This window comes from Protopterus annectens, chromosome 10.part0 (assembly GCF_019279795.1).
Source record: "Protopterus annectens isolate FY-2018-M chromosome 10.part0, PAN1.0, whole genome shotgun sequence".
Lineage (NCBI taxonomy): Eukaryota > Metazoa > Chordata > Ceratodontiformes > Protopteridae > Protopterus > Protopterus annectens.
In genome coordinates this window covers 1,458,069,858-1,458,095,167 of record NC_056744.1, presented here as the reverse complement: position 1 = coordinate 1,458,095,167, position 25,310 = coordinate 1,458,069,858, and the positions used below count along the sequence as shown (strand labels likewise).

The window sequence follows — 25,310 nt, the reverse complement described above, 5'->3', positions numbered from 1 at the left end:
ACCAGTGTCTCACCTGCCAAGCCCTTAAGGAGTAACACTCAAAAAAACAAATTTTCTTGTCATGGGAGACTCCATAGTGAGACACACAGATGTCCCACTCACCAGGTTAGATAAGGAGAAAATCACGGTCAGCTGTCTCTCCATTGCCAGGATTCGTCAGAAATATCATTATGACTCTGTCTTAGCTCATGTTGGAGTGAATGACCTGAGGCATACCACACTGGACTATATGAAGAGACATATGACTGAGCTTTCTGAGTATGTGTCCCAGGCAGGTATGCCCCTAGCCTTGAGCAGCATATTACCTTCACCTAGAATGATGCCACATTATAAACAAAAAGTGATCAATTTCAGTAATTGTTTTTGGTGTCATTCAAAGGGAATCCAATTACTGTCAACCTGGGATGACATGGTTGACAGACCTCACTGCTTTGCCACAGACTGTTTGCACCTGGCACCACTAGGCTTTCAGACCCTTGCCTCCCCATAGTGTTTTTTTAGGCAAGGTCACAAAAACAAAATTGCCAACTTGAAAATTACCAACAATAACAAAATAAGGGATGTTATGTGATCCTATCTCGCCTACATTCTGAATGATGGATGCCAAAGAGCGAAGTCTCTTATTGGCTGAGCTTACTATATCCCAGGATGCACCACCACCAGTCCCCAGATCTCGCCGCCGCCCCCGCGTAAGACGTGGTCTCGAGCTGGCTGGGCTAAGTAGTTTATTAAACTAACTTTTCTGTCAGTTTTTTGCTGTTTTTTCTCACAAAAGCTGTTTTAACAGCTATCGCTAACTTTGTGTACGATTTGGACTTGGAATTGTTGTGTGTGATTGAGTTCAGTTTGTTTTCGGCCCCCCTCCATTCAGGGCCTTCCCGGACTGTTAATATTTGAATTACAGGGTCTCTAATAATTGTTCAAATTGAGTTAGAGTTACCTGTTCTTTTTACAGGAAGAGTTGGCTTTATTTTTTACTGTAAGATTATATCAGTAGTTAATATTTAGTGTACTTTCCTGTCAGAGTGACTATATTTGTGTATCAACATGTCTCAACCTCATAGGCCTTCGGGCTTTAAGAAATGTTCTAAATGTGCTTTTAAGATGTCTGTTACTGATGACCATCTACTGTGTGTGTATTGTTTAGGGGCAAAGCACTTGCAGGAGTCATGCAGCGTATGTCACGCTTTTTCCTCTAGGGTCCTCCAGGAGAGGAAAAATAAATTGATTCTCAAAGGCTTGATTAAACCAAGAAGCCTTGGCTTCCTCTCGACTCCTGCCAAAACTGCCAAGAGACCTGGCAGGCCCTCTCCTCCTCCAAAAGACTTGAGCCGCAGTCGGGAAGTCTCTGCCCTCGCCTCCTCCAGTATCCTCTCGGCTTCCGAGCCGATGGCTGGGGCATCGAGAGGCTCCACTGCTCTTCCTCCTCGGCACCGATGGAATCTGGTGATTCTCATCGGTCCCCTAGTCCCTTGGGGCCGAGGAGGTCTTCGAACCCGCTCTGTTTCCTCTCGGTCTTCGAGAATGTCGGATTCTGATATAGACAGGGTGCTCCAAAGACTTTTCCAGTCCCCAGTCTTCCAAAAATTTGTTTCGTTCCGACCCAGTTGGCCTCGGAGCCGATGTCCATGACCCACCCCATTGCCATTCCTCCTCCGACTGCTTCGCTCCATCGGAGCAGGTGCTCTTGGAGCCGGTGGAGATCTTCGGGTCCGAGTTTGGACTTCTTCGGCTGGACCCGAGGGTGATGTTTCGGGACCGCTTGGGTTCCGAGCCTCCCTCGGGGTGCCTGTCAAGTGGGATTGCTCACTGCACTATCATGGCCCCGAGACTGGACGCTCCCAGGATTCTGGAGGTCCGGCTTTCAGAGCCATGAGGAGTGCCTTGGCCAAATCCTCGTCGGCCATCTCTCCGGTTTTACCAGCACCTTCCTGGGCGTGGAGACTGGGTCTTTGGCAGTTCCCCTGTCCGTAGCCAGTGGAGCCCCGAGGCCTGAGGTTACCCCAGTGGGGTTCCCTCCTCCTGAGGGTTCTTCGAGTTGTCTTCAGAGGAACCCCAAGGAAGAGATCGTGCAAGAGGAAGCACGTGGACTCCGTCTATTACATCGGACACGGATATGGATGATGCAGAGGTCGGATGATGTCTCCTTTGCAGACATCTTAGAGATCCTCAAACAGCTGGATGTCCAAACCCCTAATCAGTGCTCCTCAAGGCCTTTGGGGCTCAGCCCTCCGCCTCCTGGGTATCTCGACGAGCTTCTGGATTTAGTCCGGATACCGTGGAACCAGTCCTTCGCCCAAACAAATTCTTATCTGCTCCCCGAGAAGGAGTTCCTTACTAAAGGCGTGGCTGTAGATGCCATGGTGGTGGCATCTGCTACACAGCAGGACGTGGCAGAGGCTTCAACGTCCATCCATCCTCCTAATAAGGAGTCTAGGAGTATGGATAGGTTGACTTCAGCGGCCTTTACCTTAAGGTCTCTGAATTATTTGGCACATTTTACCAGGCTTCAGAGGGATCTGGTCAAGGAGTTGTCAGACTCCTCTCGGGTAACCTACCTGAGCAGCTAGCCCAGTCCGTTAGCTCTCAGTTGGCTATCCTACGCCAATTGCTAACTCGTCCATGAGGCTCATTTCGCAGGCACAGGCGTGGGGCTGTGAGACAAGCCTGGCTCCGGAGGCCTTCAAGTCTTCCTTCCTTTGATGGGTCCTCATTGTTTGGACCCAAGGTGAAAGACACCCTTACCGCTGTGAGCAAGAGGGAAAAGCTGAAGGCCAAAGGAGGGGAAAATGTGGTTCGAAAATCTCAAGTTTTTCTCCCAACAGCAGGAAGATTCCCCCAGAGGCAGAGGGCGGGAAATTTTTCAGGGCAGAGCCCCGCAATTCTGGAGACCGCGAGTCCTTTCGTGGCTCTTCAGCCTCCCACACGACATGAGGGATTGCCCGGCTGTGCTGCTCGAGCCAGTCGGGTGTCGTTTGCCAAGCACCTAAAAGCCTGGGAGTCAATCACTCAGGACAGATGGGTGCTGGAGGTTACACCATCCCATTCTGCTACAAAAGGAGTCATCCAACCGGTCCCCACAGACCAAATCGGATCAGGAAATTACTCCAGGTTCTTTTAGTGCCAAAAGACAGGGGACCTGAGACCAATTTTGGATCTCAGCAGACTGAACCTATCTCCAAATTAATGGTCACGTTGCAATCCATTCTCCTTGTTGGAGAAGGATGTTTGGATGTGCTCCATAGACCTCAAGGACGCCTATTATCACATACCGATACATCAGGCGTCCAGAAGGTATCTGCTTCAGCCTGGGAGCCAGTCATTACCAATTTTGTGCTCTGCCCTTTGGTCTCACCACAGCCCCAGGGTGTTCACCAAGTGTTTGGAAGTAGTTACGGCTCACCTGAGCAGCCTTGATTGCCAAGTGTTTCCCTATCTCGACGACTGGCTCCTGACTGCCACCACCAGGCATCTACTTATGGACAACCTCAAAGCCACCATCTCCCTGGGTGTTTCCCTGGGGATTACATTCAATTGGTCAAAGTCTGTCTTGCTGCCCTCTCAGCGCATAAAGTTTATAGGAGCAGAGATAGACTCAAGATTGATGCGTGTCTTTCTTCCTGCCGAAAGGATCCGAACCTTACAGGGCCAAGTTCAAGCTCTGATCTCGAGATCCAAAGCCCCAGCCAGGATGGTCCTACAGGTTCTAGGCTCAATGTCTGCCACGGTACTTTTAGTTCCTCTAGCAAGGTTACACATGAGGATTCTTCAGTGGCTCTTATCAACTCAATGGTCCTTTCAAGATCTTCCCCTCAATCCAAGGAATTGTCCAATCTAACTAGTTGGGAGGTGATCATGATTATGGAAATATGCAAAAGGGACCTGCGCTGGTGGCTTCAGACATCCAACTTGGATCAGGGAAAACCCTTTGTTCTCCCCCCTCCAGTGGTTACCCTGACGACAGATGCCTCCCAGATAGGGTGGGGGGGGCATTGTCTGGGCAGGCTCTTCTCCACATCAACGTGTTGGAGATGAGGGCTGTACTTCTATCCCTACAGGCCTTACACAAGTTCCTTCCTCAGGGCATCATCGCCATCCACACAGACAACATGTCGGTGGTTTGGTATCTGAACAAACAAGGAGGGACCAGATCGTATCCCCTTTGCAGAGAGGCCATGAGAGTGTGGGAATGGGCTGTAGCTACCAACCGCTTCTTGGTAGCGACCCACATCCCGGAAAGTCAAATGTATACAAATTAAGCAGGACAATTCTCTCCTCACGAATGGTCTCTAAGCAGCCCAGGTTTTCAAGAGATGGGGACTCCACAAAACACCAAGTGCCAAAGGTTCTTCTCCTTGATTCCACATCAGGAAGTACCAGCCATGGATGCTCTAGCACAACCTTGGCCAACAGGGTTGCTTTATGCTTTTCCTCCAATTCCACTCCTTCCCAAAGTCATTCAAAAAGCTTCTCAGCTAGGGTCTTCAATGATTCTGATTGCCCCATACTGGCCTCAGATATGGTTTCCTTACCTGAAAAAGCATGCAGTGGACGATCCGTGGACCTTAGACCTGATCCCGATTTCCATCAGTCGGGACATTGGCATCAGTCCCTTCAATCTCTGAAATTGAGGCACAGCCTTCTCCACTCCGACCTTAGTTAGAAGTCACACACTAGACCCGGAAGTTGTTCACATTTTATCTTCGCCCACAAACCCACCACTAACAAATTGTACCTCAGTAAGTGGAAGAGGTTTGCTATCTGGGCTCAACTCAAGGGCTTAGACCCTATCACTGCTCCTGTCCCAGAGGTTTTGAAATTCTTAACATCCCTATTTAATCAGGATCTTCTGTCTCAACTATTAAAGTTCAACTAGCTGCTATCTCTAAATTCCATGAATCGGATCCTCCTTTAATGAGCAGCAGACTATGCAAAACATTCATTAAAGGTAGTCTGTTAAGACCACCAGTTTTCATCCTGCACCTCCTGAATTAAAATATCTGTCATGGAAAACGGCATTCTTAGTGGCTATTACTGCAAGAAGAGTCTCAGAGCTTCAAGCCCTGTCTATTAAACCAACATATTTGATTTTCCACAAAGATAGAGTATCTCTTAGGCCTAATCCATCCTTTGTCCCAAAGGTCTGCTCTAGTTTCTGTCTTCAACAATCTCTAGAACTACCAGTTTTCTTTCCAAAATTCTAATGAAGCGGAATACACTCTCCATAAATTGGATGTTCACAGGCAATTACGCTCCTATTTAGACAGGACTCAGCAACTACGTAAGTCAGACCAGTTGTTTGTGTCCTTCTCAGATAATAAATTGGGCCAAACCAACACGAAAGCTACAATCACAAAATGGATCAGAGATTGCATAACTCAGGCCTATTCTTCTTCAAATAAGCAACTTGCATCATCTATCAAAGCTCATTCTACCAGAGCTATGGCTACTTCTATAGCTTTTCATTCCAAGTACCATAACTTCAGATGTTTGTGCCTTGCAGACCAGAAGAGATTGAACGGTTTTGAGCTCTACTGTTTTTATCTTGTTTCATCTGACGATGTTATATAAGCAGGGTATGCATGTGTGCATGACTGGTGGTGGTGCATCCTGAGATGGATCCCAAACATCTGAAGTTATGGTGAGTACATAACTAAAAGTTATGCTGCCAAATTCTAAATAAACAACTGCATACCCTGGAAGCATTATAACAAATGAGGATGTAGATGTCTGTGCATTCACAGAAACCTGGTTCAAGGCCTCAGAGAGTACCCCTGCCATGCAAGGTTACAATGCCTTCCACACCTTAAGACTGCAAAACTAATGTGAGAACCAAAGGAGGCGGTGTTTCTAACTCTATTAGGGATAAATTCACCTCCCAACTAGTTAGATTGGACAATTCCTTGGATTTACTCCAAGTTCTGATTACTGTGGGTAAGACCCCCCCCCCATTCAAGTCAGAGCTGTAGATTCCCCTCCATGGATCATGATATTCATGAGGCCTACTTGACCGAACTTGAGTCAGTCCAAATATTGGCAAACACTCTGGTCATGGGGGATTTCATTTATCCCACCATCAGCTGGGAAGCTTACTCTAGCCGTAACTCACTAGCGCAAAAGTTCCTTGACTTTGTTAACTCAAATGTCCTGGGACAAATTGTTCAAACCCCAACAAGAGGAACAAACATACCAGATTTGTTCCTCACTAACATGACAAACAGATGCACCACCGCAACTGTCAGACCATCATAGGATCATAGATCATAGGAGCATAGGATGTTACTAGGCTGTTGGCCATGAGTACCTTACAAGCCTAGCCAAGAATTTAGCCAGTGTTCCAACAAGTCAGCACCCTATGCCACTGTCCAGCGTGGACATAGGTGGAATCCCAGGGGTGTATTTTCTGTTCCCCATCCAGTTATCCAGGTTGTGTGTAAAAAAGTTTAATGAGATACTCTGCTTTACGTGGAGAGGGAGTCTGTTCCACAAAAGGGGAAGTCTCTGGGGAACAAATCTGTCCTGCCAACAAGTCCTATTGATGTCACAGACCAGGTTGAGGTCTTGCATGCGGGTTGCCCGAGTGGAGCTTGACTTGTGGATATGCAGCAATCCCATCAGGGCAGGGTCTGAGATTGTTTTGTATGCCAGACAGAGGTCTCCTCTGAGGAGTCTGTAGGAGACAGAGTAGAGGGACAGAGCTTTTAGACTATCTGTGTAGGGTAGATGTTTGAGGCCCTGAATTCTCTGGGTGAGGAATCCCTGTGGTCTCTCCAGCTGCTGCATGTGCTTTGCGAGGTACATGCAGCAGCTGCATGTACCTTGCAAATCACATGGCAGCTGCATGTCTTTGCGAGGTACATGCCGAAAGGGGCACTGTAGTCAATAATTATTCAATAATAATTAGTCAGATCTGACCACAAGTCAGTCACCTTCGATCTGGGACCAACACCAGAACTCACAAAGGGTGAAGTCAGACAAAAAACTTCAGCAAAGCAAACTATACCTTCCTAGGGGAAGGTATAAATGCTTTCCAAGCCTCACCCCAGCTGGAAGTGGTAACTACACTAAAGCTTACACTAAAACCCTGTACAATCACTTGTATAAATGTATAGATTTGGCTGTTCCAGAAAGAAGCAAAGCCAGAGCCCCAAGTAAAAACAATCTGCCCTGGTGGACATCCAGGATCAACAAACTTTGCAACAAACGCAAAAAGTTGCTGTCTAAGAAAACTAAGACGAGGCCCCAACAATGGAAAAGCACTCTCCTCAGCCTCAACAGACAAGTAAGACAACATGTCAAATCCTCTGAGGGTAACTTTGAGAACAGTTTAGCAATCTCATCCAGGGATATCCATAAGGCCTTTTACAGCTATGTATGTAGCCTAAAAGGTAGGACCCAAACATACTGACTAACCGTTTCACCCACACTGATCCAGCAGTGATAGCAAACCTGCTAGCAGACAGATTTGGCAAAAAATTTGCTCCCTTATCCCCCCCAGACGTATCACAAACCTTGACCCCAAACTTCTCCTCACCCTACATATCTGAAGAACAGGTCATTAAAGCCTTGTCTAAGGCAAAAAACACAGCCTGTATGGGACCAGACAGCATCCAAGGCTGTCTTCTAAACAAACTAAAACATGAACTAGCATTACCCTCTTCGATCACAGCCTTAACCGCAGGCTTTGTTCCTGTGAAATGGAGAACAGCAACAGTTATTCCTCTCCACAAAGGTGGCTTAACAACAGACCCAGGGAATTATAGACCCATATTTATGACCAGCGTCATCTGTAAAGCCATGGAACATAGCATCATGGATGTCATAAATAAAAACATAGGTGATTTCCTAACCCTGGATCTGACCCAATTCGGCTTCGTCAAGGGCAGATCCCTCCTGTTAAACCTGGTGGATTTCTTCAAAAATGTGACCAGGGCCACTGATGAGGGCAAATCTGTGCACACAGCATACCTCGACTTGGCAAAGGCCTTTGACACAATCCCACACTCAGGCATTACCAATAAACTTGGCAAACTGAATGTAAACGCCTTTGTTGTAAAATGGGTTGCAACAGGCTCACAAACCAGTCACACACTATCAAAGTGGGTGACTCCACATGAAACAGTAGAGCTGTCGCCAGCAGGGTGCCACAAGGGTCACTGCTGGGCTCCCTACTATTTGGTATATACTTCTCAGAACGTCAGGCCAAAACTAAGGAGCTGTGGCTGACCAAGTTTGTGGATAATTGCAAACTTGGTGTAATTACTGAATTCCCAAATTATGTCAGTATACTTCAGGAGGGTCTTACGCAGACCAGCGACTGGTGTCTTAGTCATTGTCTCAAACTGAATGCAAAGAAATGCATCATCATTCCCCTCGTAAAAACAATCTCCATTCACACTTTCAAATTAACAACAATGCTGTATTTGTTTGTTTGTGTCTTTCGACTTTTCCCAGTTAGGGGCCGCTACAGCAGAACTCCGGTCCGCTAATGATTGGCAGTAGATTTTTATGTACTGGCTTGCCGGGCCTAATGCACAACCTTCAACGAAGGAACGCCCATTCATGCATATCACTACACAGAAGACGCTCTATCTGAGAATCGAATGGTAAACGTCTAACTGTGAGGCGACAACGCTATATGGTTTACTATTAAAATTTTGAAAGTCAAAATAAGTTTGACACCTAAATATCGACAACAAATGTTGAATCTGCAGATTTATGACTGTTCAGTTTAATCGTAAATCTGCAGTAATGGGCGAAAATGTTGAATTCGACATTTTACAACAATTAACTATGATGCCAACCTCGCCATAAACCCGACCTCCTACAACTAACATCCCGTTTGTGCAGGGGGTAATCCCCCCTGCACCACCCTGTGGGGGGCTGCCCTCCCAACTATTATTCCAATTCCGAGATCGCACTACAGTGAGTAAAGGGATGTATTTCCCTAACTGCACTGTGCTGCGATCTCTGTACATCCCTTCGAACGTTTATATTTGCGAATACACAGTACATTTAAAATATAACATTTGAACATTTAGCATGTACACATATGAACTATTCAAACATCTGTAGTTCGAATACTTTATAGGCGTACATTCCGATGTCCACATTCGAATAGAAAACCACTATATATATACCTACAAAGTAGTAAGAGATCTGGGACCACAAATAGACTGCAACATTAGCTTTGACCACCATGTGTCTACTGTAGTAAGGAAAGCTTTATACATAGCACACTTGGTTAGCAAAGGCATCGCCTCTAGAGCAAAGGAGGTTGTAAGCCCTCTGTAGAACAGTGTGTGTGTGTATGTGCCTTTAAGAAGCATTTCCAGATGTAGACATATGCATATAAGTAGTGAGCATGTGCAGGCAGCAGTGCCATTTTGAGAGAACAGCCAGAGTGTTAAAATGTTATGAGTGTGGCAGTCAATCTGATACGTTTATTTAAGTTTAAGTTACAAAGCCTCATTCGTGATGTGTTTGTGTGTAAAAAACTGCTTAAACTGAACCCACAACTGTTCGTCTCTTTTATCCTGACCGGACAAGCGACATTGTGTCAGAGCTAGGATCAAGAGAGCAGCTTCTTCAAGCCATGAGGTGCAGAGTTGAAGGCGAAAGCAGATTGAGCTGGTTGAGTGAAGCAGAGCTCAAATTATCAAAAAAAGGGGCAGAAATGAATTTAAGGTAACCAGAATTTGCACAAATGATATATTCTGCAAAGAAAATGAAACAGAGCATTTGTAAGGCACAAAATGTATTATTAATTAAGTGGTAGCACAAAATACATTATTAATCAAACAAAAGGCATGAAATGCATTATTAATTAAAATGTTCAAAACCAGGATATTTCATAAAACTAGCAGAAATATTCATATGGGGCTCAGAATTACCTCCAGTTTGCATAACGAGCTTGATTAAAGTAAAACGAGTACAAGAAAAGTATAATGAGTATGATAAGAGATTGAAAGGGCATAGCAAGTACAATAAAAGGGCAAAATAAGCTTAAAGAGCAGGGCGACTGCATGTTATTTAGTAAAAGACCATGTTTGTGCACAAACTACTATTTCACATTGATCAAAGCCATGCAAAGCATAACTAGAGTTGCTCGAAGTATCTCAGAGTGTGCTAAGTGTTTGCAGATTGTGTGTTTTATTATGATGCAATTATTTCAAAAAGTTTGCTGTGTGCAAAGTACAGTTATATTGCAAAGTGCAGTCAAAGTACAGCCATTTTGAAAAGTTTCTTGTGCTGTGTACATTTATTCACAGAGTGCCGCCATTTTAAAGTGTTTCTTACACTGCATAGAGTTATTTCGCAAAAAGTACAGCCATTTTAAAGAGTTTCTGTGCTGTGTACAGTTTATTTGCCAAGTCCATTTATTTCAAAGTGTTTCTTACTTTGAGCTTTTTCTGCTGTGTACAGTTTATTCGCAAAGTACAGTCATTTTGAAGTATTTCTTACACTGATGAGTGGTTTCACAAAGTACAGTGATTTTAAAGTATTCTTGTGTTACGGAGACTAATTTGGCAAAGTATAGTTATTTCAATGAGTCTGTTGTGCTGTTGGGCATAATTATAAATTCTGGCATATTTATATGGGTGTATGTTCATACCTAATTCCAAGCACCTTCGCTACTGTGTGTTGATATGGCAGAGGCCTTTTACAGACCCAGTCCACTTGTGTTTGATCATAATATAGCAGAGAATTGGAGAGTATTTGAGCAGGAATACAATATTTTCATACAAGCAGTTTTTTCTGACAAAGATGCACATACAAGGGCATTCATTTTGCTTAACTTAGCTGGGTCAGAACGCATTGAAAGGGAGCATTCATTTGTGTATGCATCACAGCAGTATATGCAGGAGAGGTTGAAAACCACCATATTGTTGTGCCGGCTGAGTCAAGGGAAGATCCTGAGTGCTTGAAATGTAAATGTAGAGAAATGTACAACCCCCAGACAAATGTTACCTTAGAGAGGCAGTTATTTTATACAAGAGACCAAAAGCCAGGTGAAATTTTTGCAGCTTATATCACTGACTTGTGAAATAAAGCTAAAACTTGCAGATTTGGTTATTTGAAAGATGAGTTAATAAAAGACAGGCTTGTGTGTGGTGTTAATAATGCCGCAGTGAGAAAGATTTTGCTTCATGACAGTGATTTAACATTGAGGAAACCTATAGAGATTTTTCAAATCCATGAGCTCACAGAAAGACACACAAGTATGCTTGCAAGTGATAAGAGCATAGTTTCAACAGCATCTAGAGCAAGCATAGACAGCATGCACAACTTGATAAGCAGAAGCAGGCCTAAGCACATGGCAGCTACAACCCCTGCAGAATTCCCTGGGAGATTCCTTAATGTTCTTGCAAGTTCTAACACTAACTCAGCAAAATGGACATGCTCAGTGCAGTATAAGGGTGAGTCAGCAAAACCCAAGTAAGGTCTTATTGTTAACTGTCGTAATTGTGGAATCTACTGAGTCTAAACGAAAGAAGCATTTAGAATTTGGTCAGCAATGCCACAAGTGTAAAAAATGGAACCAGTTTCAAAAGTTTTGTAAATCAAGCAAGCCTCATTCAGTTATTAAGAAAGGTCACTCAAAAAAGCAAGTTGATCATATAGAGAGCTGCAACCATGCTTTCTATGTAGATGGTGTGTTAGTGGTCGGTGAAAAGGTTAATGCGGTAGATTTGCTGGTAAAGAACAAAGTATTTTGTACTGTCCTGATCAATGGTAAACCCACAGACCTCAAAGTGGACACTGGTTCAAAGTGTAATGTAATGTAATGTCAGCAGAAATATTTGCTAATGTGAGAGGTGGTGAGCAACTTAATTTGGCCAGTTTTGCGAAGCTTGTTGCTTATGGAGGTGAAGAGATTCAAACTGAAGGCTCAGAAGTACTTTCATGCTATTTGGCTGGGAACAGTTACAGCTTGCAATTTTATGTAGTCAGAAGGGATCTATATTACATAATTGAAGAGACACTTCTTCGAATATGTAATCATCGACCCCTAAACACTGAAATGCGAAAACTGCCAAAACGGCGAAAACCGCAAATTTTTTCCCAGGGAAAAAATTCAGTTGGCCGTTCCCGGAGTTTACCCTTTACCCCAATGTAGAGTGATCTTGGAGTTGGTATATTTAGTTCGGGGGGGGGGGTGTGGGGGCGATTCCCCCAACTTAAATTACATTTGAGGTGTTTGTCTTGTTTCAGTGGCCCTGCAAATTTTTCCCCTAGGAAAAATTTCACGGTTTTGGCCGTTCGCGGTTTTCGCATTTTGGTGTTTAGGGGTCGATGATTACATATTTGAAGAAGTGTCTCTTTGATTATGTACTATAGACCCAGTCAGAAGACCTGTGCAGTCATTATTTGGTCTCAGAGACAGTTTAAGAATTAAACTGCTATCTTTTGCCAAAGAAGTACATCATGTAACCACGTCCCAGTCCTAGCTTCAGTGATGCTCTTTTATAAGAGTATGCTGATATTTTCAACAACAAACTAGGCAAACTTCCAGTTGTGTACTCTATGAAAGTACTCCCAGAGGTCAGTCCAGTTGTCAGACCAGCAAGGAGAGTTCCAGTAGCTATGCAGGACAAAGTGAAGGTCCAGTTAGACAGAATGGTTCTGCAAGGTGTGGTTTGTCCAGTCACAGGACCAACTGAGTGGGTGTCTTTCATGGTAGCTTCTCATAAGAAAAATTTAGATGAAATTAGAATATGCATTTGCCCAAGAGACTTGAACAAGGCAATAAAGAGACCACATCATCTTATGTGTATAGTTGAGGCGATTGCCACCCTCATGCCAAATGCCACTGTTTTTTATGTCTTAGATGGAAAGAGTTAATTTTGATAAGTAATGCTTGATTTCAAATCTCCACTGCTGACTACATTCATTACCCCATTTATTAGAAACAAATTCCTCAGGATGCCTTTTGGAATAAATTCTGCCAGTGAAGACTTTTAGCGTGCAATGGAGCAAATTTTTTTCAGGCTATCCGTGTGCTGTAATAGTTGATGATTTACTGGTTGGAGGCAATGGTGAAGCAGAGCATGACAGAAACCTCAGGAATGTTCTGGACAGAGTGCATGAAGTGAACTTAAAGCTTAATCCTTTGAAATGTAAATTCAGACTACCAGAAGTTACTTATGTAGGCAACTTATTTACCAGTACAGGCTTATGACCTGACCCTTCCAAACAAGAAGCCATTCTTGAAATGCCAGCGCCAGACAATGTCCAAGTCTTACAGCATTTTCATGGTATGGTTAACAATTTGGGCAAATTTATCCCTGACTTTTGTGAGTTAGCGTCTTTAAGAGAGCTGACATGTAAAAATGTTGCCTGGTCATGGTTAAAACAAAACCAGAGAGCATTTGATAGCCTCAAACAGCAAATTGCCAACCCGCCTACTTTAAGGTACTATGATGTCCACAAACCAGTAGTTCTTTCCTGTGATGCTTCAGAGTTCAGTCTTGGTGCAGTTATTCTTCAAGAGGGCAGACCTGCTGCCTATGCATCAAGAACTCTTACCCAAACCGAGATGCAGTATGCTCAAATTGAGAAGGAACATTTGGCAATTGGGTTCACATTGTCGAAGTTCCATGATTATATTTATGGCCGAGCTATCCAAATCAAAACTAACCATCAAGCTCTAGTCTCTATTTTAAAGACGCCTATGCATTCAGCTCCAGCAAGACTACAAAGAATGATGCTTGGATTACAAAAGTATAATTTCAAAATGGTCTGTACAAAAGATAAACTTTTTTATCTGGCCGATACCTTATTCAGATCACCCAGAAATACCACAGAACAGCTTGATACAGAGAATTTTGACTTTGATGTCATGGAAGTACATCAATTTTTTGATGTCATGGAAGTACATACTTTTAATACCATGAGACTTGATGAACTGAGAGATCATACAAAGGCTGATCCAATTTTGCAAAAGTTCAACCACTTCATCAATGTAAGGTGGCCGTCAAAGCAATCCTGTGTACTGCCAAAAGTTCATAGGTTCATATGTTCATAAGTATTTACTAGGCTAATGGCCCTGGAGACTTTACAAGCCTAGCCCATAGGATTACCCTGGCATCATGCCACCCAACCTTAGTTCCTAATGCCTCTGTCGAGTAGAGTCACTGGAGTGATCTCCATGAATTTTCCATATAGGTTCATAGGTGTGTACTAGGCTAATGGCCCGGAAGTGCAACATTACTTTCCATACCTTAGTTCTTAGTGCCTCTGTCAAGTAGAGCCACTGGAGTGATCCCCGGGGTGAATATTCTATATAGGTTCATAGGTGTACACTAGGCTAATGGCCCAGAAGTGCAACCTTACTTTCCATCCAGAAATGAGATGCTGATGGAAGATGGTATAATTTTCAAAGGTCCCAAAGTTATTGTTCCTACTTCCTTACAACATGAATGCATTCAGATTTTGCATTGTGGCCACCCAGGCTCCGACTCTACCAAAAGAAGGACAAGAGGACTAGTATTTTGGCCTTCTCTTTCAAAAGACATTGATAAAGTGTTTTCTTTTTGTTCAGTATGGAATAGTACTAAACCATAATTGCAAAAAGAGCCACTTCAGCTAAGCCAAATTCCTGAACTACCTTGGTCAACAGTAGTCACTGACATATTTGAGTGGAACAATCAGCATTACTTAGTGTTGGTAAACTCTTATTTGAACTGGTTTGAAATCAATTTGCTACATAGTCTAACATCCAGTGCTGTTATTACTAAGATGAAACGCCATTTCTCATTCCATGGTAGTCCACACAAAGTTATTTCTGATAACAGTACCCAGTTTACCAGTCAGTTGTTTCAAAGATTTGCAAAAGAGTGGGACTTTATCTATGTTACTAGTAGTCCTGAATACCCACAGTCAAATGGCCTTGCTGAACATGCAGTACAGAGTAAAAAGCAATTACTAGAGAGGTCAAAGTGTGACAATACCGATATCTTCTTGAATTTCCTTAATCTTGGAAATATACCCTTTGACAACCTACTTGGCTTGCTTGTTCAGTGACTTCTTTCTAGGCAAACCAGAACAACTTTGCCTATCAGTTCTAGTTTGCTGGTACGTAATGCTAAAAACAACAGAGCAATCAAAGCCCATCTTTTTAAAAGGCATTCTTCTCAGAAGTCCAGCTGTGATAGAACTAGCAGATTTTTTTGTCCTTTAAAAGAAGGATGGAGAGTGAGGATGCATACGGCGAAAGTCTTTTATCGAATTGGTCAAGTGAGAGGTATATGTGTTGAGCTGAGATCCTACTTAGTGAAATCTGATGATATAGAATACAAGAGAAACTGCAAGCATCTTCTTCCAGTATCAGCAACAATATTGCAGCATTGTACCTGTGATACAGGCTCTAGATCTCAGAGCAACCCTGACAGTGTTTATACCGAAGAACATGTCTCAGTATCCATTTCCATTCCTAATGATGTCCCAGATGTCTCCAAAGTTGAACATTCCTTGAAGTCAGTCCCCGTTGTTAGATCCATTTCTGACTTTTATGTCACACGCTCAGGTCGTATTTCTAGACCTAGTGTAAAATACACAACAACCTAGACATGATTGTTTTATATGTGTCTGATTTTGTATGATTGCATGTCATAGAATTAGTTCTGTATAATTGTATGTCAATGAATACTGTCATTTGATGTATGAGTTATGTCTCAAAGAGGGAGGATGTATATGTACCTTTAAGAAGCATTTCCAGATGTAGGCATGTGCATATAAATAGAGAGCATATGCAGGCAGCAGTGCCATTTTGAGAGAACTGCCAGAATGTTAACATGTATGAGTGTGGTAGTCAGTCTATTTATAATTTTATTTAAGTTTAAGTTACAAAGCCTCATTCTTCATGTGTTTGTGTGGAATAAAGCTGCTTGAACTGAACCTACAACTGTTCGTCTGTTTTATCCTGACCAGATCAGCAACACCCTCTATACTCCTCACTATTCAGGCCTGTTATTGAGTATATCACCCCTTTCAGCATGTACCGTACAAGCCACGTCAGAGGTTTCTAACTAAGAAGATCAAGGGACTCCAGCATGCACCTTACACAAACTGACTAAATTCCCTGTCACCATACTCAGTATCGTATAGACTTCTTAGGGGAGACTTATGGCAGGCTTACAGAGCATCTCCAACCCAAACCTAATGAATTTCCTGCACATCCATAAATCAAACAAGACTAGAGCTACCCATTCCAGAAAGCTAAATATTGCCTGCAACTTGAATAGGATGTGCTGGAGGGACAGATTTGTCTCCCAGCGACTGCTGCTATTTTGAAATAGGCTGCCAATTCATGTGACACAGAGCACCTCGGTGACACTGTTCAGATGGAACCTGGACTAGTTGATGGGGCACCGTAAATTTTACCAGGGATAGCACCCACAACCCTCCTGGACATGGGCAGTCATTACTAAATACACTCCTGGGTATTCACTAGAGTATATATGATGTTACATTGGGATGAAACGGCTAGGCTTGAAATGACCTCTAGGTCGATAGCCTAGTAACCTCTTATGATCCTAAGTTGGGAATGGAGTGTTAAACTGAGACAAAACTGCTTTTGGTCATTTATTTTAAGAAAGTATGCCTTGTGAATTTTTCTAGAAAAAAAGCTCAGGTCTTCCATTGAATGGCCGAACATCAAACCCTATCCATTGATGATTCATTCAGCGAATGTTCATTTCATCAACAGGGAAAAAAAATAGTTGGTTTCCACTTCCCCGTGTGCCCCACTGCAGTATTTCAAACCCACTCAGGTGGGGGGCTTCAACCACCAACCCCCCCATACACCCCTAACTATATATACCAACTCCAAGACCATGCTACAGTGGGGAAAAGGCAGACAGGGAAGTGATAGCCAACTAGTTACATTCCCCGTCGATGAAATTAACATTTGCTGAATGAATGTTCAATGGATAGGGTTCGATGTTCAGCCATTGGATGGAAGTTCCATTCAATGGCTGAACATAGACTCAAAGCACTAATTTCAAGTTGTTATATTATTGCTGCTCTTTCTTGAGCTTCCTAATTTTTTTTGTTAATAAGGCAACTGAACATGTGATACAAAGTCTTATACCTGCATAAAGTATGTCTTGCTTGAGCTAATAACTTCCCAAAATACTGCAGTATATAAAGAGAGAGAGAGAGAGACAACAACACAGTATGCAATGGCTAACATTGTTGCCTCAGTGTGGTTCCCAGCTGGGGTGCCTTCTTTGTGGAGTCTGCATGTCCTTCCTATGTCCACATTTACTGCATGAAATATTTTTTCCTGTTGCAGTCCAAAACAGCTGACTTGGTGATCCTTCAACTTTCCATACTGTTTGTATGCATGCGTGTGTGTGTGTGTGTGTGTGTGTGTGTGTGTGTGTGTGTGTGTGTGTGTGTGTGTGTGTGTGTGTGTGTGTGTGTGTGTGTGAGACTGTATTAACATATGAATGAAACAATCTTTTTATGTTTTCACTGTTTATAATTGTTACGTTAATAGGTATGCTTTTGATGTTGGACGTTTCTTGTAGTAATTTTAAATGGTTTTCTGTTCTGTCACATTCTCATGTGACCCTACGAAATCATATTACAAAGCTAACTCTCATTTTTTTTTCTACTTGCTTCTAAAGGGAACTTCAGCATTTAGTGCAGTCTGCTAGTTACATCCAAGGTGAGAACCACTGCCATTTTGAAGGTGGTGTAAAGCTAGGTGTTGGAGCCTTCAATCTGGTAAGAAAATTGCATTTTTTCCTTCATGTCATATATTGCTCAGAGAATACTCTTTCTTAGCATGTAACATACTTAACACCCTCTCAAGTTCATTCAGTATTGGGTGTAAGAATATTCACCCCTGTTCTGTTATTTCTCACTATCGCTATAAATCTAGAGTATATTTATTTATTATTATATGTTTTACATAATTTTATGTTGATGTTTTACTTACACCTTCTGTGCTTTAGGTAGAATCCCTGTATAGTTGTCATATCTCAGGAGGCTTATTCACTTGGTTGAATTCTAATGAAATAAGAAAGCTAGCAAAATAGCATACAATTTTAAGTGTTATTTTTTGGTTCAACATTATTGTATTTTCTTAATTTTTACTGAAGATATACAATTTCTTATTTGTTAGCGTAATTCTCTAATTGTGTTGTATATTGAAGAGATAACACTAATTCCTCTTTTTTGTGTAACTTTTCTCCCTGGAAATTATCTGAAAAGGGGTTGTTATCCAGATGTACTATCCCATCTGACATTCATACATACATACATAAATAAGTAAGGACCATAGCTATTAAGTATAAATTAGTAAACCAAAATCACTGACTCAATTAATCTTGTACAGCAACATATTTAATTAGTTGTTTCTGGCAGAATCTTGCATATTTTCACTTCCAAAGCCTGTTATAAAATGGTGTGAATGATTTCTTTGCTTGTCTGTTGCCATTATTCATTGAACACTGCAGGATTTTGTTACCTGGACAACTAGTTTCCAGACTTTCTCTATTTAATGAAAAAAAGAAACAAAAAACTAGTGACTGGGAAAAGCAGGTGCAAAGCTTGGAGATTAGCACAGAAAAAGCTTTCAGACTGCCATTTTCCCCAATAATCCAATTAGTGTATTGTCCAAATTCTTTCAGAAAATCCTTCAGAAAATACAACTAAGAACAGAATTAAAACAAAATCTCTTAGATGTCTAACATTGCTAATTCAGTATTCAATAATAAACAAATTGTGTAAAGTTTGTAACATGTTTATTCCGAATATAAAATTTTAAGGAAGATGAGCGCTGTATGAAAAACTACTAGTAAAGTGTTTGTTTTATATATATATATATATATATATATATATATATATATATATATATATATATGGGTCTACTTTGATTCACTGAAAACTCATTTTACTGAATTTCAAAACACTCACACCAATCGCTGAAAGCTCAAATCACTGGTATATATAGTTAGGGGGATGTGGGGGGCACAGCCCCCCACCTACTTTTGGTTTTACATTGTTAGCTTTCAGTGAAATGAGATTCAAAAATATAAAAGCTAAGTAGGTGGGGTCTATGCTCCCCACACCCCCTAATGTGGGAGGCTGTGCCCCCCACACCCCCCAACTATATATACTAACTCCAAGATCACACTACAGTGGGGAAAAGAGCATATACATTTTATTTGCCCAACACTACTTACATTCAGTGAAATGAGTTTTCAGTGATTTGAGCTTTCAGCAATATTTTGAGGGTGAATTGAAATTCAGTGAAATGAGTTTTCAGTGAATTAAAGTAGACCCATATATATATATATATATATATATATATATATATGTGTGTGTGTGTGTGTGTGTGTACGCACACAAACGTGTGTTTGTACAGTATTTATTTTACTTTATTTTAATTTAATTAGCAAACTCTGGTTCATGTTGTGTGCCACCAATGCGATGTTATTGGTCTGCAGGGACCAGAAAGGGGCCCCAATATGTGAAAAAAGGAAAATGATTGGCCAGTGTCATTATTTTGGTACTGTCCACCACAAACATGTTGTAATTGGTCAACACGGACCAGGAAGGGGCCCTGATAGGTGAAAAAAAAGGATGATTGGCCAATGTCATTATTTTAGTCCCATCCTTATTATTGGTGAAAAAGATTTCATGAAAGTAAAAAGGGCCAATGGGGACAATTAGTAGTAGCCAACTGGTGTACATGGTTGGGGAAAAATGAAAGGCTGAGAGGGGAGGGGGGGTGGTCCGGCAAAGCAGGAAAATCAATGACCAGTAGTGTAGAAGAGCAATTAAAGTGGGCTTGGATGTCTACGGAGTATTAGAGACCAAGCCGTCCACTCAAAAAATGGAGATAATGGCGAGAAGAGGAAACTGTATAAGGATTGGTAGGTTGAAGGGGAGGAGGACAAGAATGTGACATATTAACCAGGGGGGACAGCCTAATGAAGATCGCCCAATAGTGGATTAGTAGGATGCAGGAAGGTAGGACAATAAAGATGGCCACTGATAGGGTAAAATGGCTGAATGGTGGGAAAAAACTGAAAGTTGGTTTTACACAGAGAGCTAGGGAGGAAAAAAGAAGGGAAAAGGGGATTGGTGGGAGAGTAGTAAGGAGATTCGCCAATTACGGGAAGGTGGCCATAGCCAGCTTGAAATGGATACGCTGGAGTCTAATCAGCAGGAAAATATTATATATGCTGATTAGATCTGACTGGCGGGAGGGAGCGGCTGAGAGGGAACAGTCTATATTGAAAAACAGTGCTTACAATGGTGTGGGCAAAGATAAAAAAAATTAAAAATCTCCTTAGAAAAGCTGAGGGAGCTTTCATGACTAGAATGTTACAGTGTGGAAAGAGAAATGAATTAATCAGACATTATAGACATGGGAGCTATGGGGGCTAGAAATAAACGAGCAAAGTGGTCCAAAAAACAAATCATCCCGAAAAAAACAGAACCATTTATCTCACCGTTTCTGTGTTTTTTCATCTGGTCGATGAACTCTCCTTAAGAATGATAAACAAAAGTAACAAATGGTAAAAAATGAGGGTGGACAATTACCAAACCAGAGTCACACCAAGAGCAATACCTCATAGTTATGGAAAACATAACCATAAGGCTCTCAGATTGCTAAGCAGTAATGGCAACAGTAGTCCGTATCCAAAAAAGTAAATCAGTATAGTCAACAGGGAATGTAAGTCAGATGTACATCAAAAACACATCAGATGTAGAAAAGGGAAAATGACTGTTTTTTAGGTGAGGAGCAATCCTAGCAGGGGTCCAGTGATGTGTCTTATTCTGGTAGTTATAAGCTGGTGATCATAGCATTGAACTGGGTGCCTGCTCGAGAAGGTCCAATGGATGTCCTGACCGTTTCTGTGGGATCAGTGCTCTGTTGCTTCCTCAGATATGCCTACAAGAACAGAGAACTTGTGCCAATTAAATAAACATTTATCATTTTCAAACATTTCAGTCAATTAGGATGACTTTAATGCATGTGGCATAATTGGAACTGTTATGAAACGAGCAGAAAAGAACTTGTATCATCACAGAAAGTAAGAAAAATCAAAAGTAAAAATTGAAACCATAAACAAGTACACATATGTATGAAACTATGAGAAAAAAATAAAAATATAAAAATCCCATATCCTAGTCTATTTCAGGTAGAGAACTAGACTGGGTTACTCCTTGGTGGTGCCTCCAAAATTGTTTGTGAGAAAAGTGAATGGAGCAGAGGTGGGTGTGGGGGTGGGGAACTATCTCCACTTTTATGCTTCAGTTAAAATGCGTTTCAGATATACATTACAAAACTGAGGGTAATATAGTATCCCTGTGGTAAAACTCTCTGTCAGACAGTGTTGAATTTGAAATAATGAAAATTGTCAAGAACAGGTGTTGCCATTTCTGTCAAACCATTCCTTTAGCCTTCTGCTTCATTTAAGCTGACCTATTGTTGTTACATCTTGTAGTGCTTTGTCTGATAACTTTGCTTCATTAATGTCACTGCACTGTAACTCCTCTTTGGACACATGTATACCTGTGGACTTCTAGCTGGAAAGAGCCAAGAGAAGACTGCCCAGCTCTTTCTTAGGTCCACCAGTGAATTAAAAACCCAGCCTTTGTTTCCTAGAGACTGTTGATATGGCAGCTGGAAACAGATAGGCAAGTTTTCTAATTGCTTGTTCTGTCATCATTTGATTGTGTCATATTCTGCATCAAAGTGCATTTTCATAGGTGAGTAATTTTGCCACCATTCATTTTAAGTATCCTTTGCTTTTTAGCTTGTTTACCTTCCCTAAGTCCCGCAGTCATTTGTAATCTTGTACACATTTGCCACCTTCTGAAGCATGTTGTTCTCTTGCCCAAGAAGGGAAGATCAGCTGATAAAGCAGTCTTTTCTTCTAACAGCTGACCACTGGTTGCATTGCTGTTGTCTGAGGACAGTTTGCCATTGTGATGAGTGGCATGGCATTTTCAGTGCATGAAAGTATGTACATTAAAAAACACTATTCTGCCACTGGAGACCCTACTGGAATGGACCTGTGATTGTATTCCTCATCATGTTAGCCACAGCTTGTATGTATGGTTGCAGTCTGTATGAGCAAATACTCAAAAGATCAAATGCTCTTTTGTTTTTTTCAGCCTGCTGGTTTCTTTGCATGAGAAACTGCAGTACAGCAGGGTTGGAGAGTTTGCCTTTTCCCCAATGTTGTGTAATTTTAGAGTTGTATATAATTAACAGGGTATGTGAAGGGGCAAAGAGGGAAAACTTGCTCCCCTGAAAAAATACAGTTTTTTTTCAATCATTTTAAATTCAATCTAAAAAAAAAATACTCTGTATTCGCTCTTGGAGTTTTCAGCGGTTGATGATAGAATTATACGTGTGTGCATGTAAAATGTATATATAGGTATATATTTATATTTATATTTATATGGGTCCTAGTCTTTTCATTGAAAACAGTTAAATCGAAACATACTACAGAGAACTCACTTACGCGAAAGTGCATTTTAGTGAAAATGCATTTTCATAAAAAATAAAAAAAAAAAGACAACACGGAGTTTGAGTGTAGATTTAGTTGTACATCAACATGTACCGTTGATTGTACAACTAAGCAAACTGTTGCTTAGATCGCGGTACAGTGGGGATAAGAGAATATTCCCTTTTCCCTAGTGTAGTGCGATCTTGGAGTGAGAATATTAAAGTAGGGGGATACGGGGGGCACAGCCCCCACATGGGAGGGGTGCAGGGCGGCTTGCTCCCCCCCGCATAAACTTGAGTAGTGTTTTATTTTTGTAGGTTTTTTTCTGCAAAAGTGCATTGATTTAATGTACTTTTGATGTAGCAGCATAGATCCATTTATATATATTTGTGTGTGTGTGTGTTTGTGTGTGTGTGTGTGTGTGTGTGTGTGTGTGTGTGTGTGTGTGTGTGTGTGTCATAACACAGCTGTCAACCCTGTGTCTCCAAAATGTGGAATACCACCTTTCATAATGTGGAAAAAGTGGGCAAAATGTACACTTACTAAAAGCCTGCTAACAACTTCAATTAGGAAGCTCACAGTGTCATTAAATATGTTACTTTATACTTATAATGTGTTCTTTTGATAAATTAATATGATTTAGTACTAGTTGCCATGTCTATTAGTTAACAGTATTCTTAACACTAAATGTGTGACAGACCCTTTCAATGTGTAACATTGAAATACGGTTTAAGACTCAAAATGAGGAGGACTTCACTCCCAAGCTTGTTAACACTGGAATAATATTAAAAATAGCATCAAACAGTATTAGTAACCATAGCTCTCAAATGTCCCTGACTTTGCCTCATATTTTTGCCCTGTCCCTTGTAATTTTTTTTTTTGATTTTCTGGTAGATCACCGAGGATTATAGTCAGTCAGTAATGCCAGACAGTAGAGCTCTATATTTCTTATTGTTGTGAAGTGTATGATGATGCAAAACCCGTTGTATTGGTTTTTAAGTGAATTAGAGTAATATTTAAAACTGTTTCTGATTTTGGGCCTTTAGCCTCCCATTACTTTTGTCTTTATGTATAATTCTTGAGCAAAGAAGTCAACAGTTATACTGAAAATACAACATGCAGTAGAAAGCGGAAAATACACATAGATCCCTCTACTTTTACCACAAAGGTGTATGTTGAAAATGTCCACTAAACATGCATTCCCAAATAAATGTAGATCATACCATTTTTCCAAATGATTGCAAAATAACAGTAAAAATAATAGACGCAAGTTCCATTAAAGATAACATCAGTAACTCTGCTCCCACTGGTGTTGATGTTACTACAACTTCAGGCAGCGGGGAAAAAGATGATTTACAGTTAATCAGCTTCACAACTGTGCATTTCATTAAAAGTGCAATGTAAACTATTTCTCCGCTCTTGTTTTGTTGCAATGTGTAGCTTGACATGTTACAAAGTGCCTAAGGCACTATTTTAATTTACAAAATGGAGGTTAAAATATTTTAATTGTGGTAGCTGAATACAGCCTGCCGAACTAACACTGGGCCCTATGCAGGTGTTTTCTGAGCCTTGTCCTAAATCTAATTCTGGATTACTTGAGCTTTTGGGATGACAGGGCCCCTTCTTTGGGAGTTATTAAGTTACTGATATTAGATGCAGTACTACAATATCCGCTTATGCTTAGGAAGGGAAATTTTCTTTTCTTATTGGCTACAGAAAGACAGACATTTGAAAAATGCCTTTGTGTAAAAACTGTGCAGTTTGATGCTTAGTACAATAACTGCCTAAACCCTAGCGATAGACACAGTCTGTGTGTATGTGTGTGAGTGTGGCTGTTTGCAAGTGTGAGAGAGAGAGAGAGAGAGAGAGACTGTGTTCTTGTAAGACTTTGTGTGATTATGTGAGCCTGAAACTTTAGAAGACCTGGTTATGCCCTCATATAAATAAAAAATGCCCTTCCTTAGATCACTGTTACAGTATTCCAAACTGTTGGGTGATTTTGCCAAATAACCTGGATGTACAGCCAGGGTACCAAAGCCAAAACTCTCCACAGAGCCATACGATGTATGATCTAAACCCTAAGGCCATAAGCAGACATATGAACATAAATCTCACTACCAGTCCACACCTGTTGGTCTGTTTTATTGTGTGTGGTTGTTGGTACTTCTAACCTTCAATGATTCAGATAATTGCACCATTGGGGAATCTTCCTTTATTTTTCTCTACTGTATTGCTGTTTGCTCTGTTAGATGTCAGCTAGGAAGGTAGAGTGCAATTAAGGTAGGCAGATTCCCTACAAGGATCTCCACTCATGCACAGAGCACGACTACAAAATTTGTCCTTTGTTCCAAAGACCCTAAGAACTCGACTTTCATCTCTTAATTATTACCTGTAAACTCAGAGCATTAAGTGTCTCACCCAAGCAAAGATGGCAGACCCTTCTACCCCTGGTGACCCTTTCATTTAGAAGAAAAAGTTTAAGAGACCTAAGCCTGATATCCTGTCTGCACAGTTAGACTTAGACATACCCACAGAGGTCTCAGAACTCATGGTGTGCCCAACATCTGCACAGACATCTGCTACTGGGATGCCCCCCCCCCCCCCCAGCGGCTGGTATGACATTTCGTGTTTGCACGTTTGAAACAAGTGAAGCTGGTGGTAATGGTGAAAAGGGAGAACAACATAATGAATCTACTGATAATGATAAGAAGGGAGAACACTACTTAACTATCACTAAAGGACCCAAAGGCATAACACAGATCCTCATTAGAGAGGAGATTCCTAGATTGCTCATCGAAGTTTAGCAGAGCTCGAAGCAGACATCAC

General features: G+C 41.4%; 1 protein-coding gene across 1 annotated transcript in view; it reads left to right on the top strand.

Moving 5' to 3' along the window:
- Positions 1-25,310, top strand: part of TTC39A (tetratricopeptide repeat domain 39A) — a 2,407,335-nt gene that overhangs the window by 1,358,497 nt on the left and 1,023,528 nt on the right. Inside the window, exon 7 of the mRNA XM_044086086.1 lies at positions 17,637-17,736. Coding sequence (XP_043942021.1) covers positions 17,637-17,736 — 100 coding nt within the window. The remainder of the gene's footprint in view (positions 1-17,636; positions 17,737-25,310) is intronic.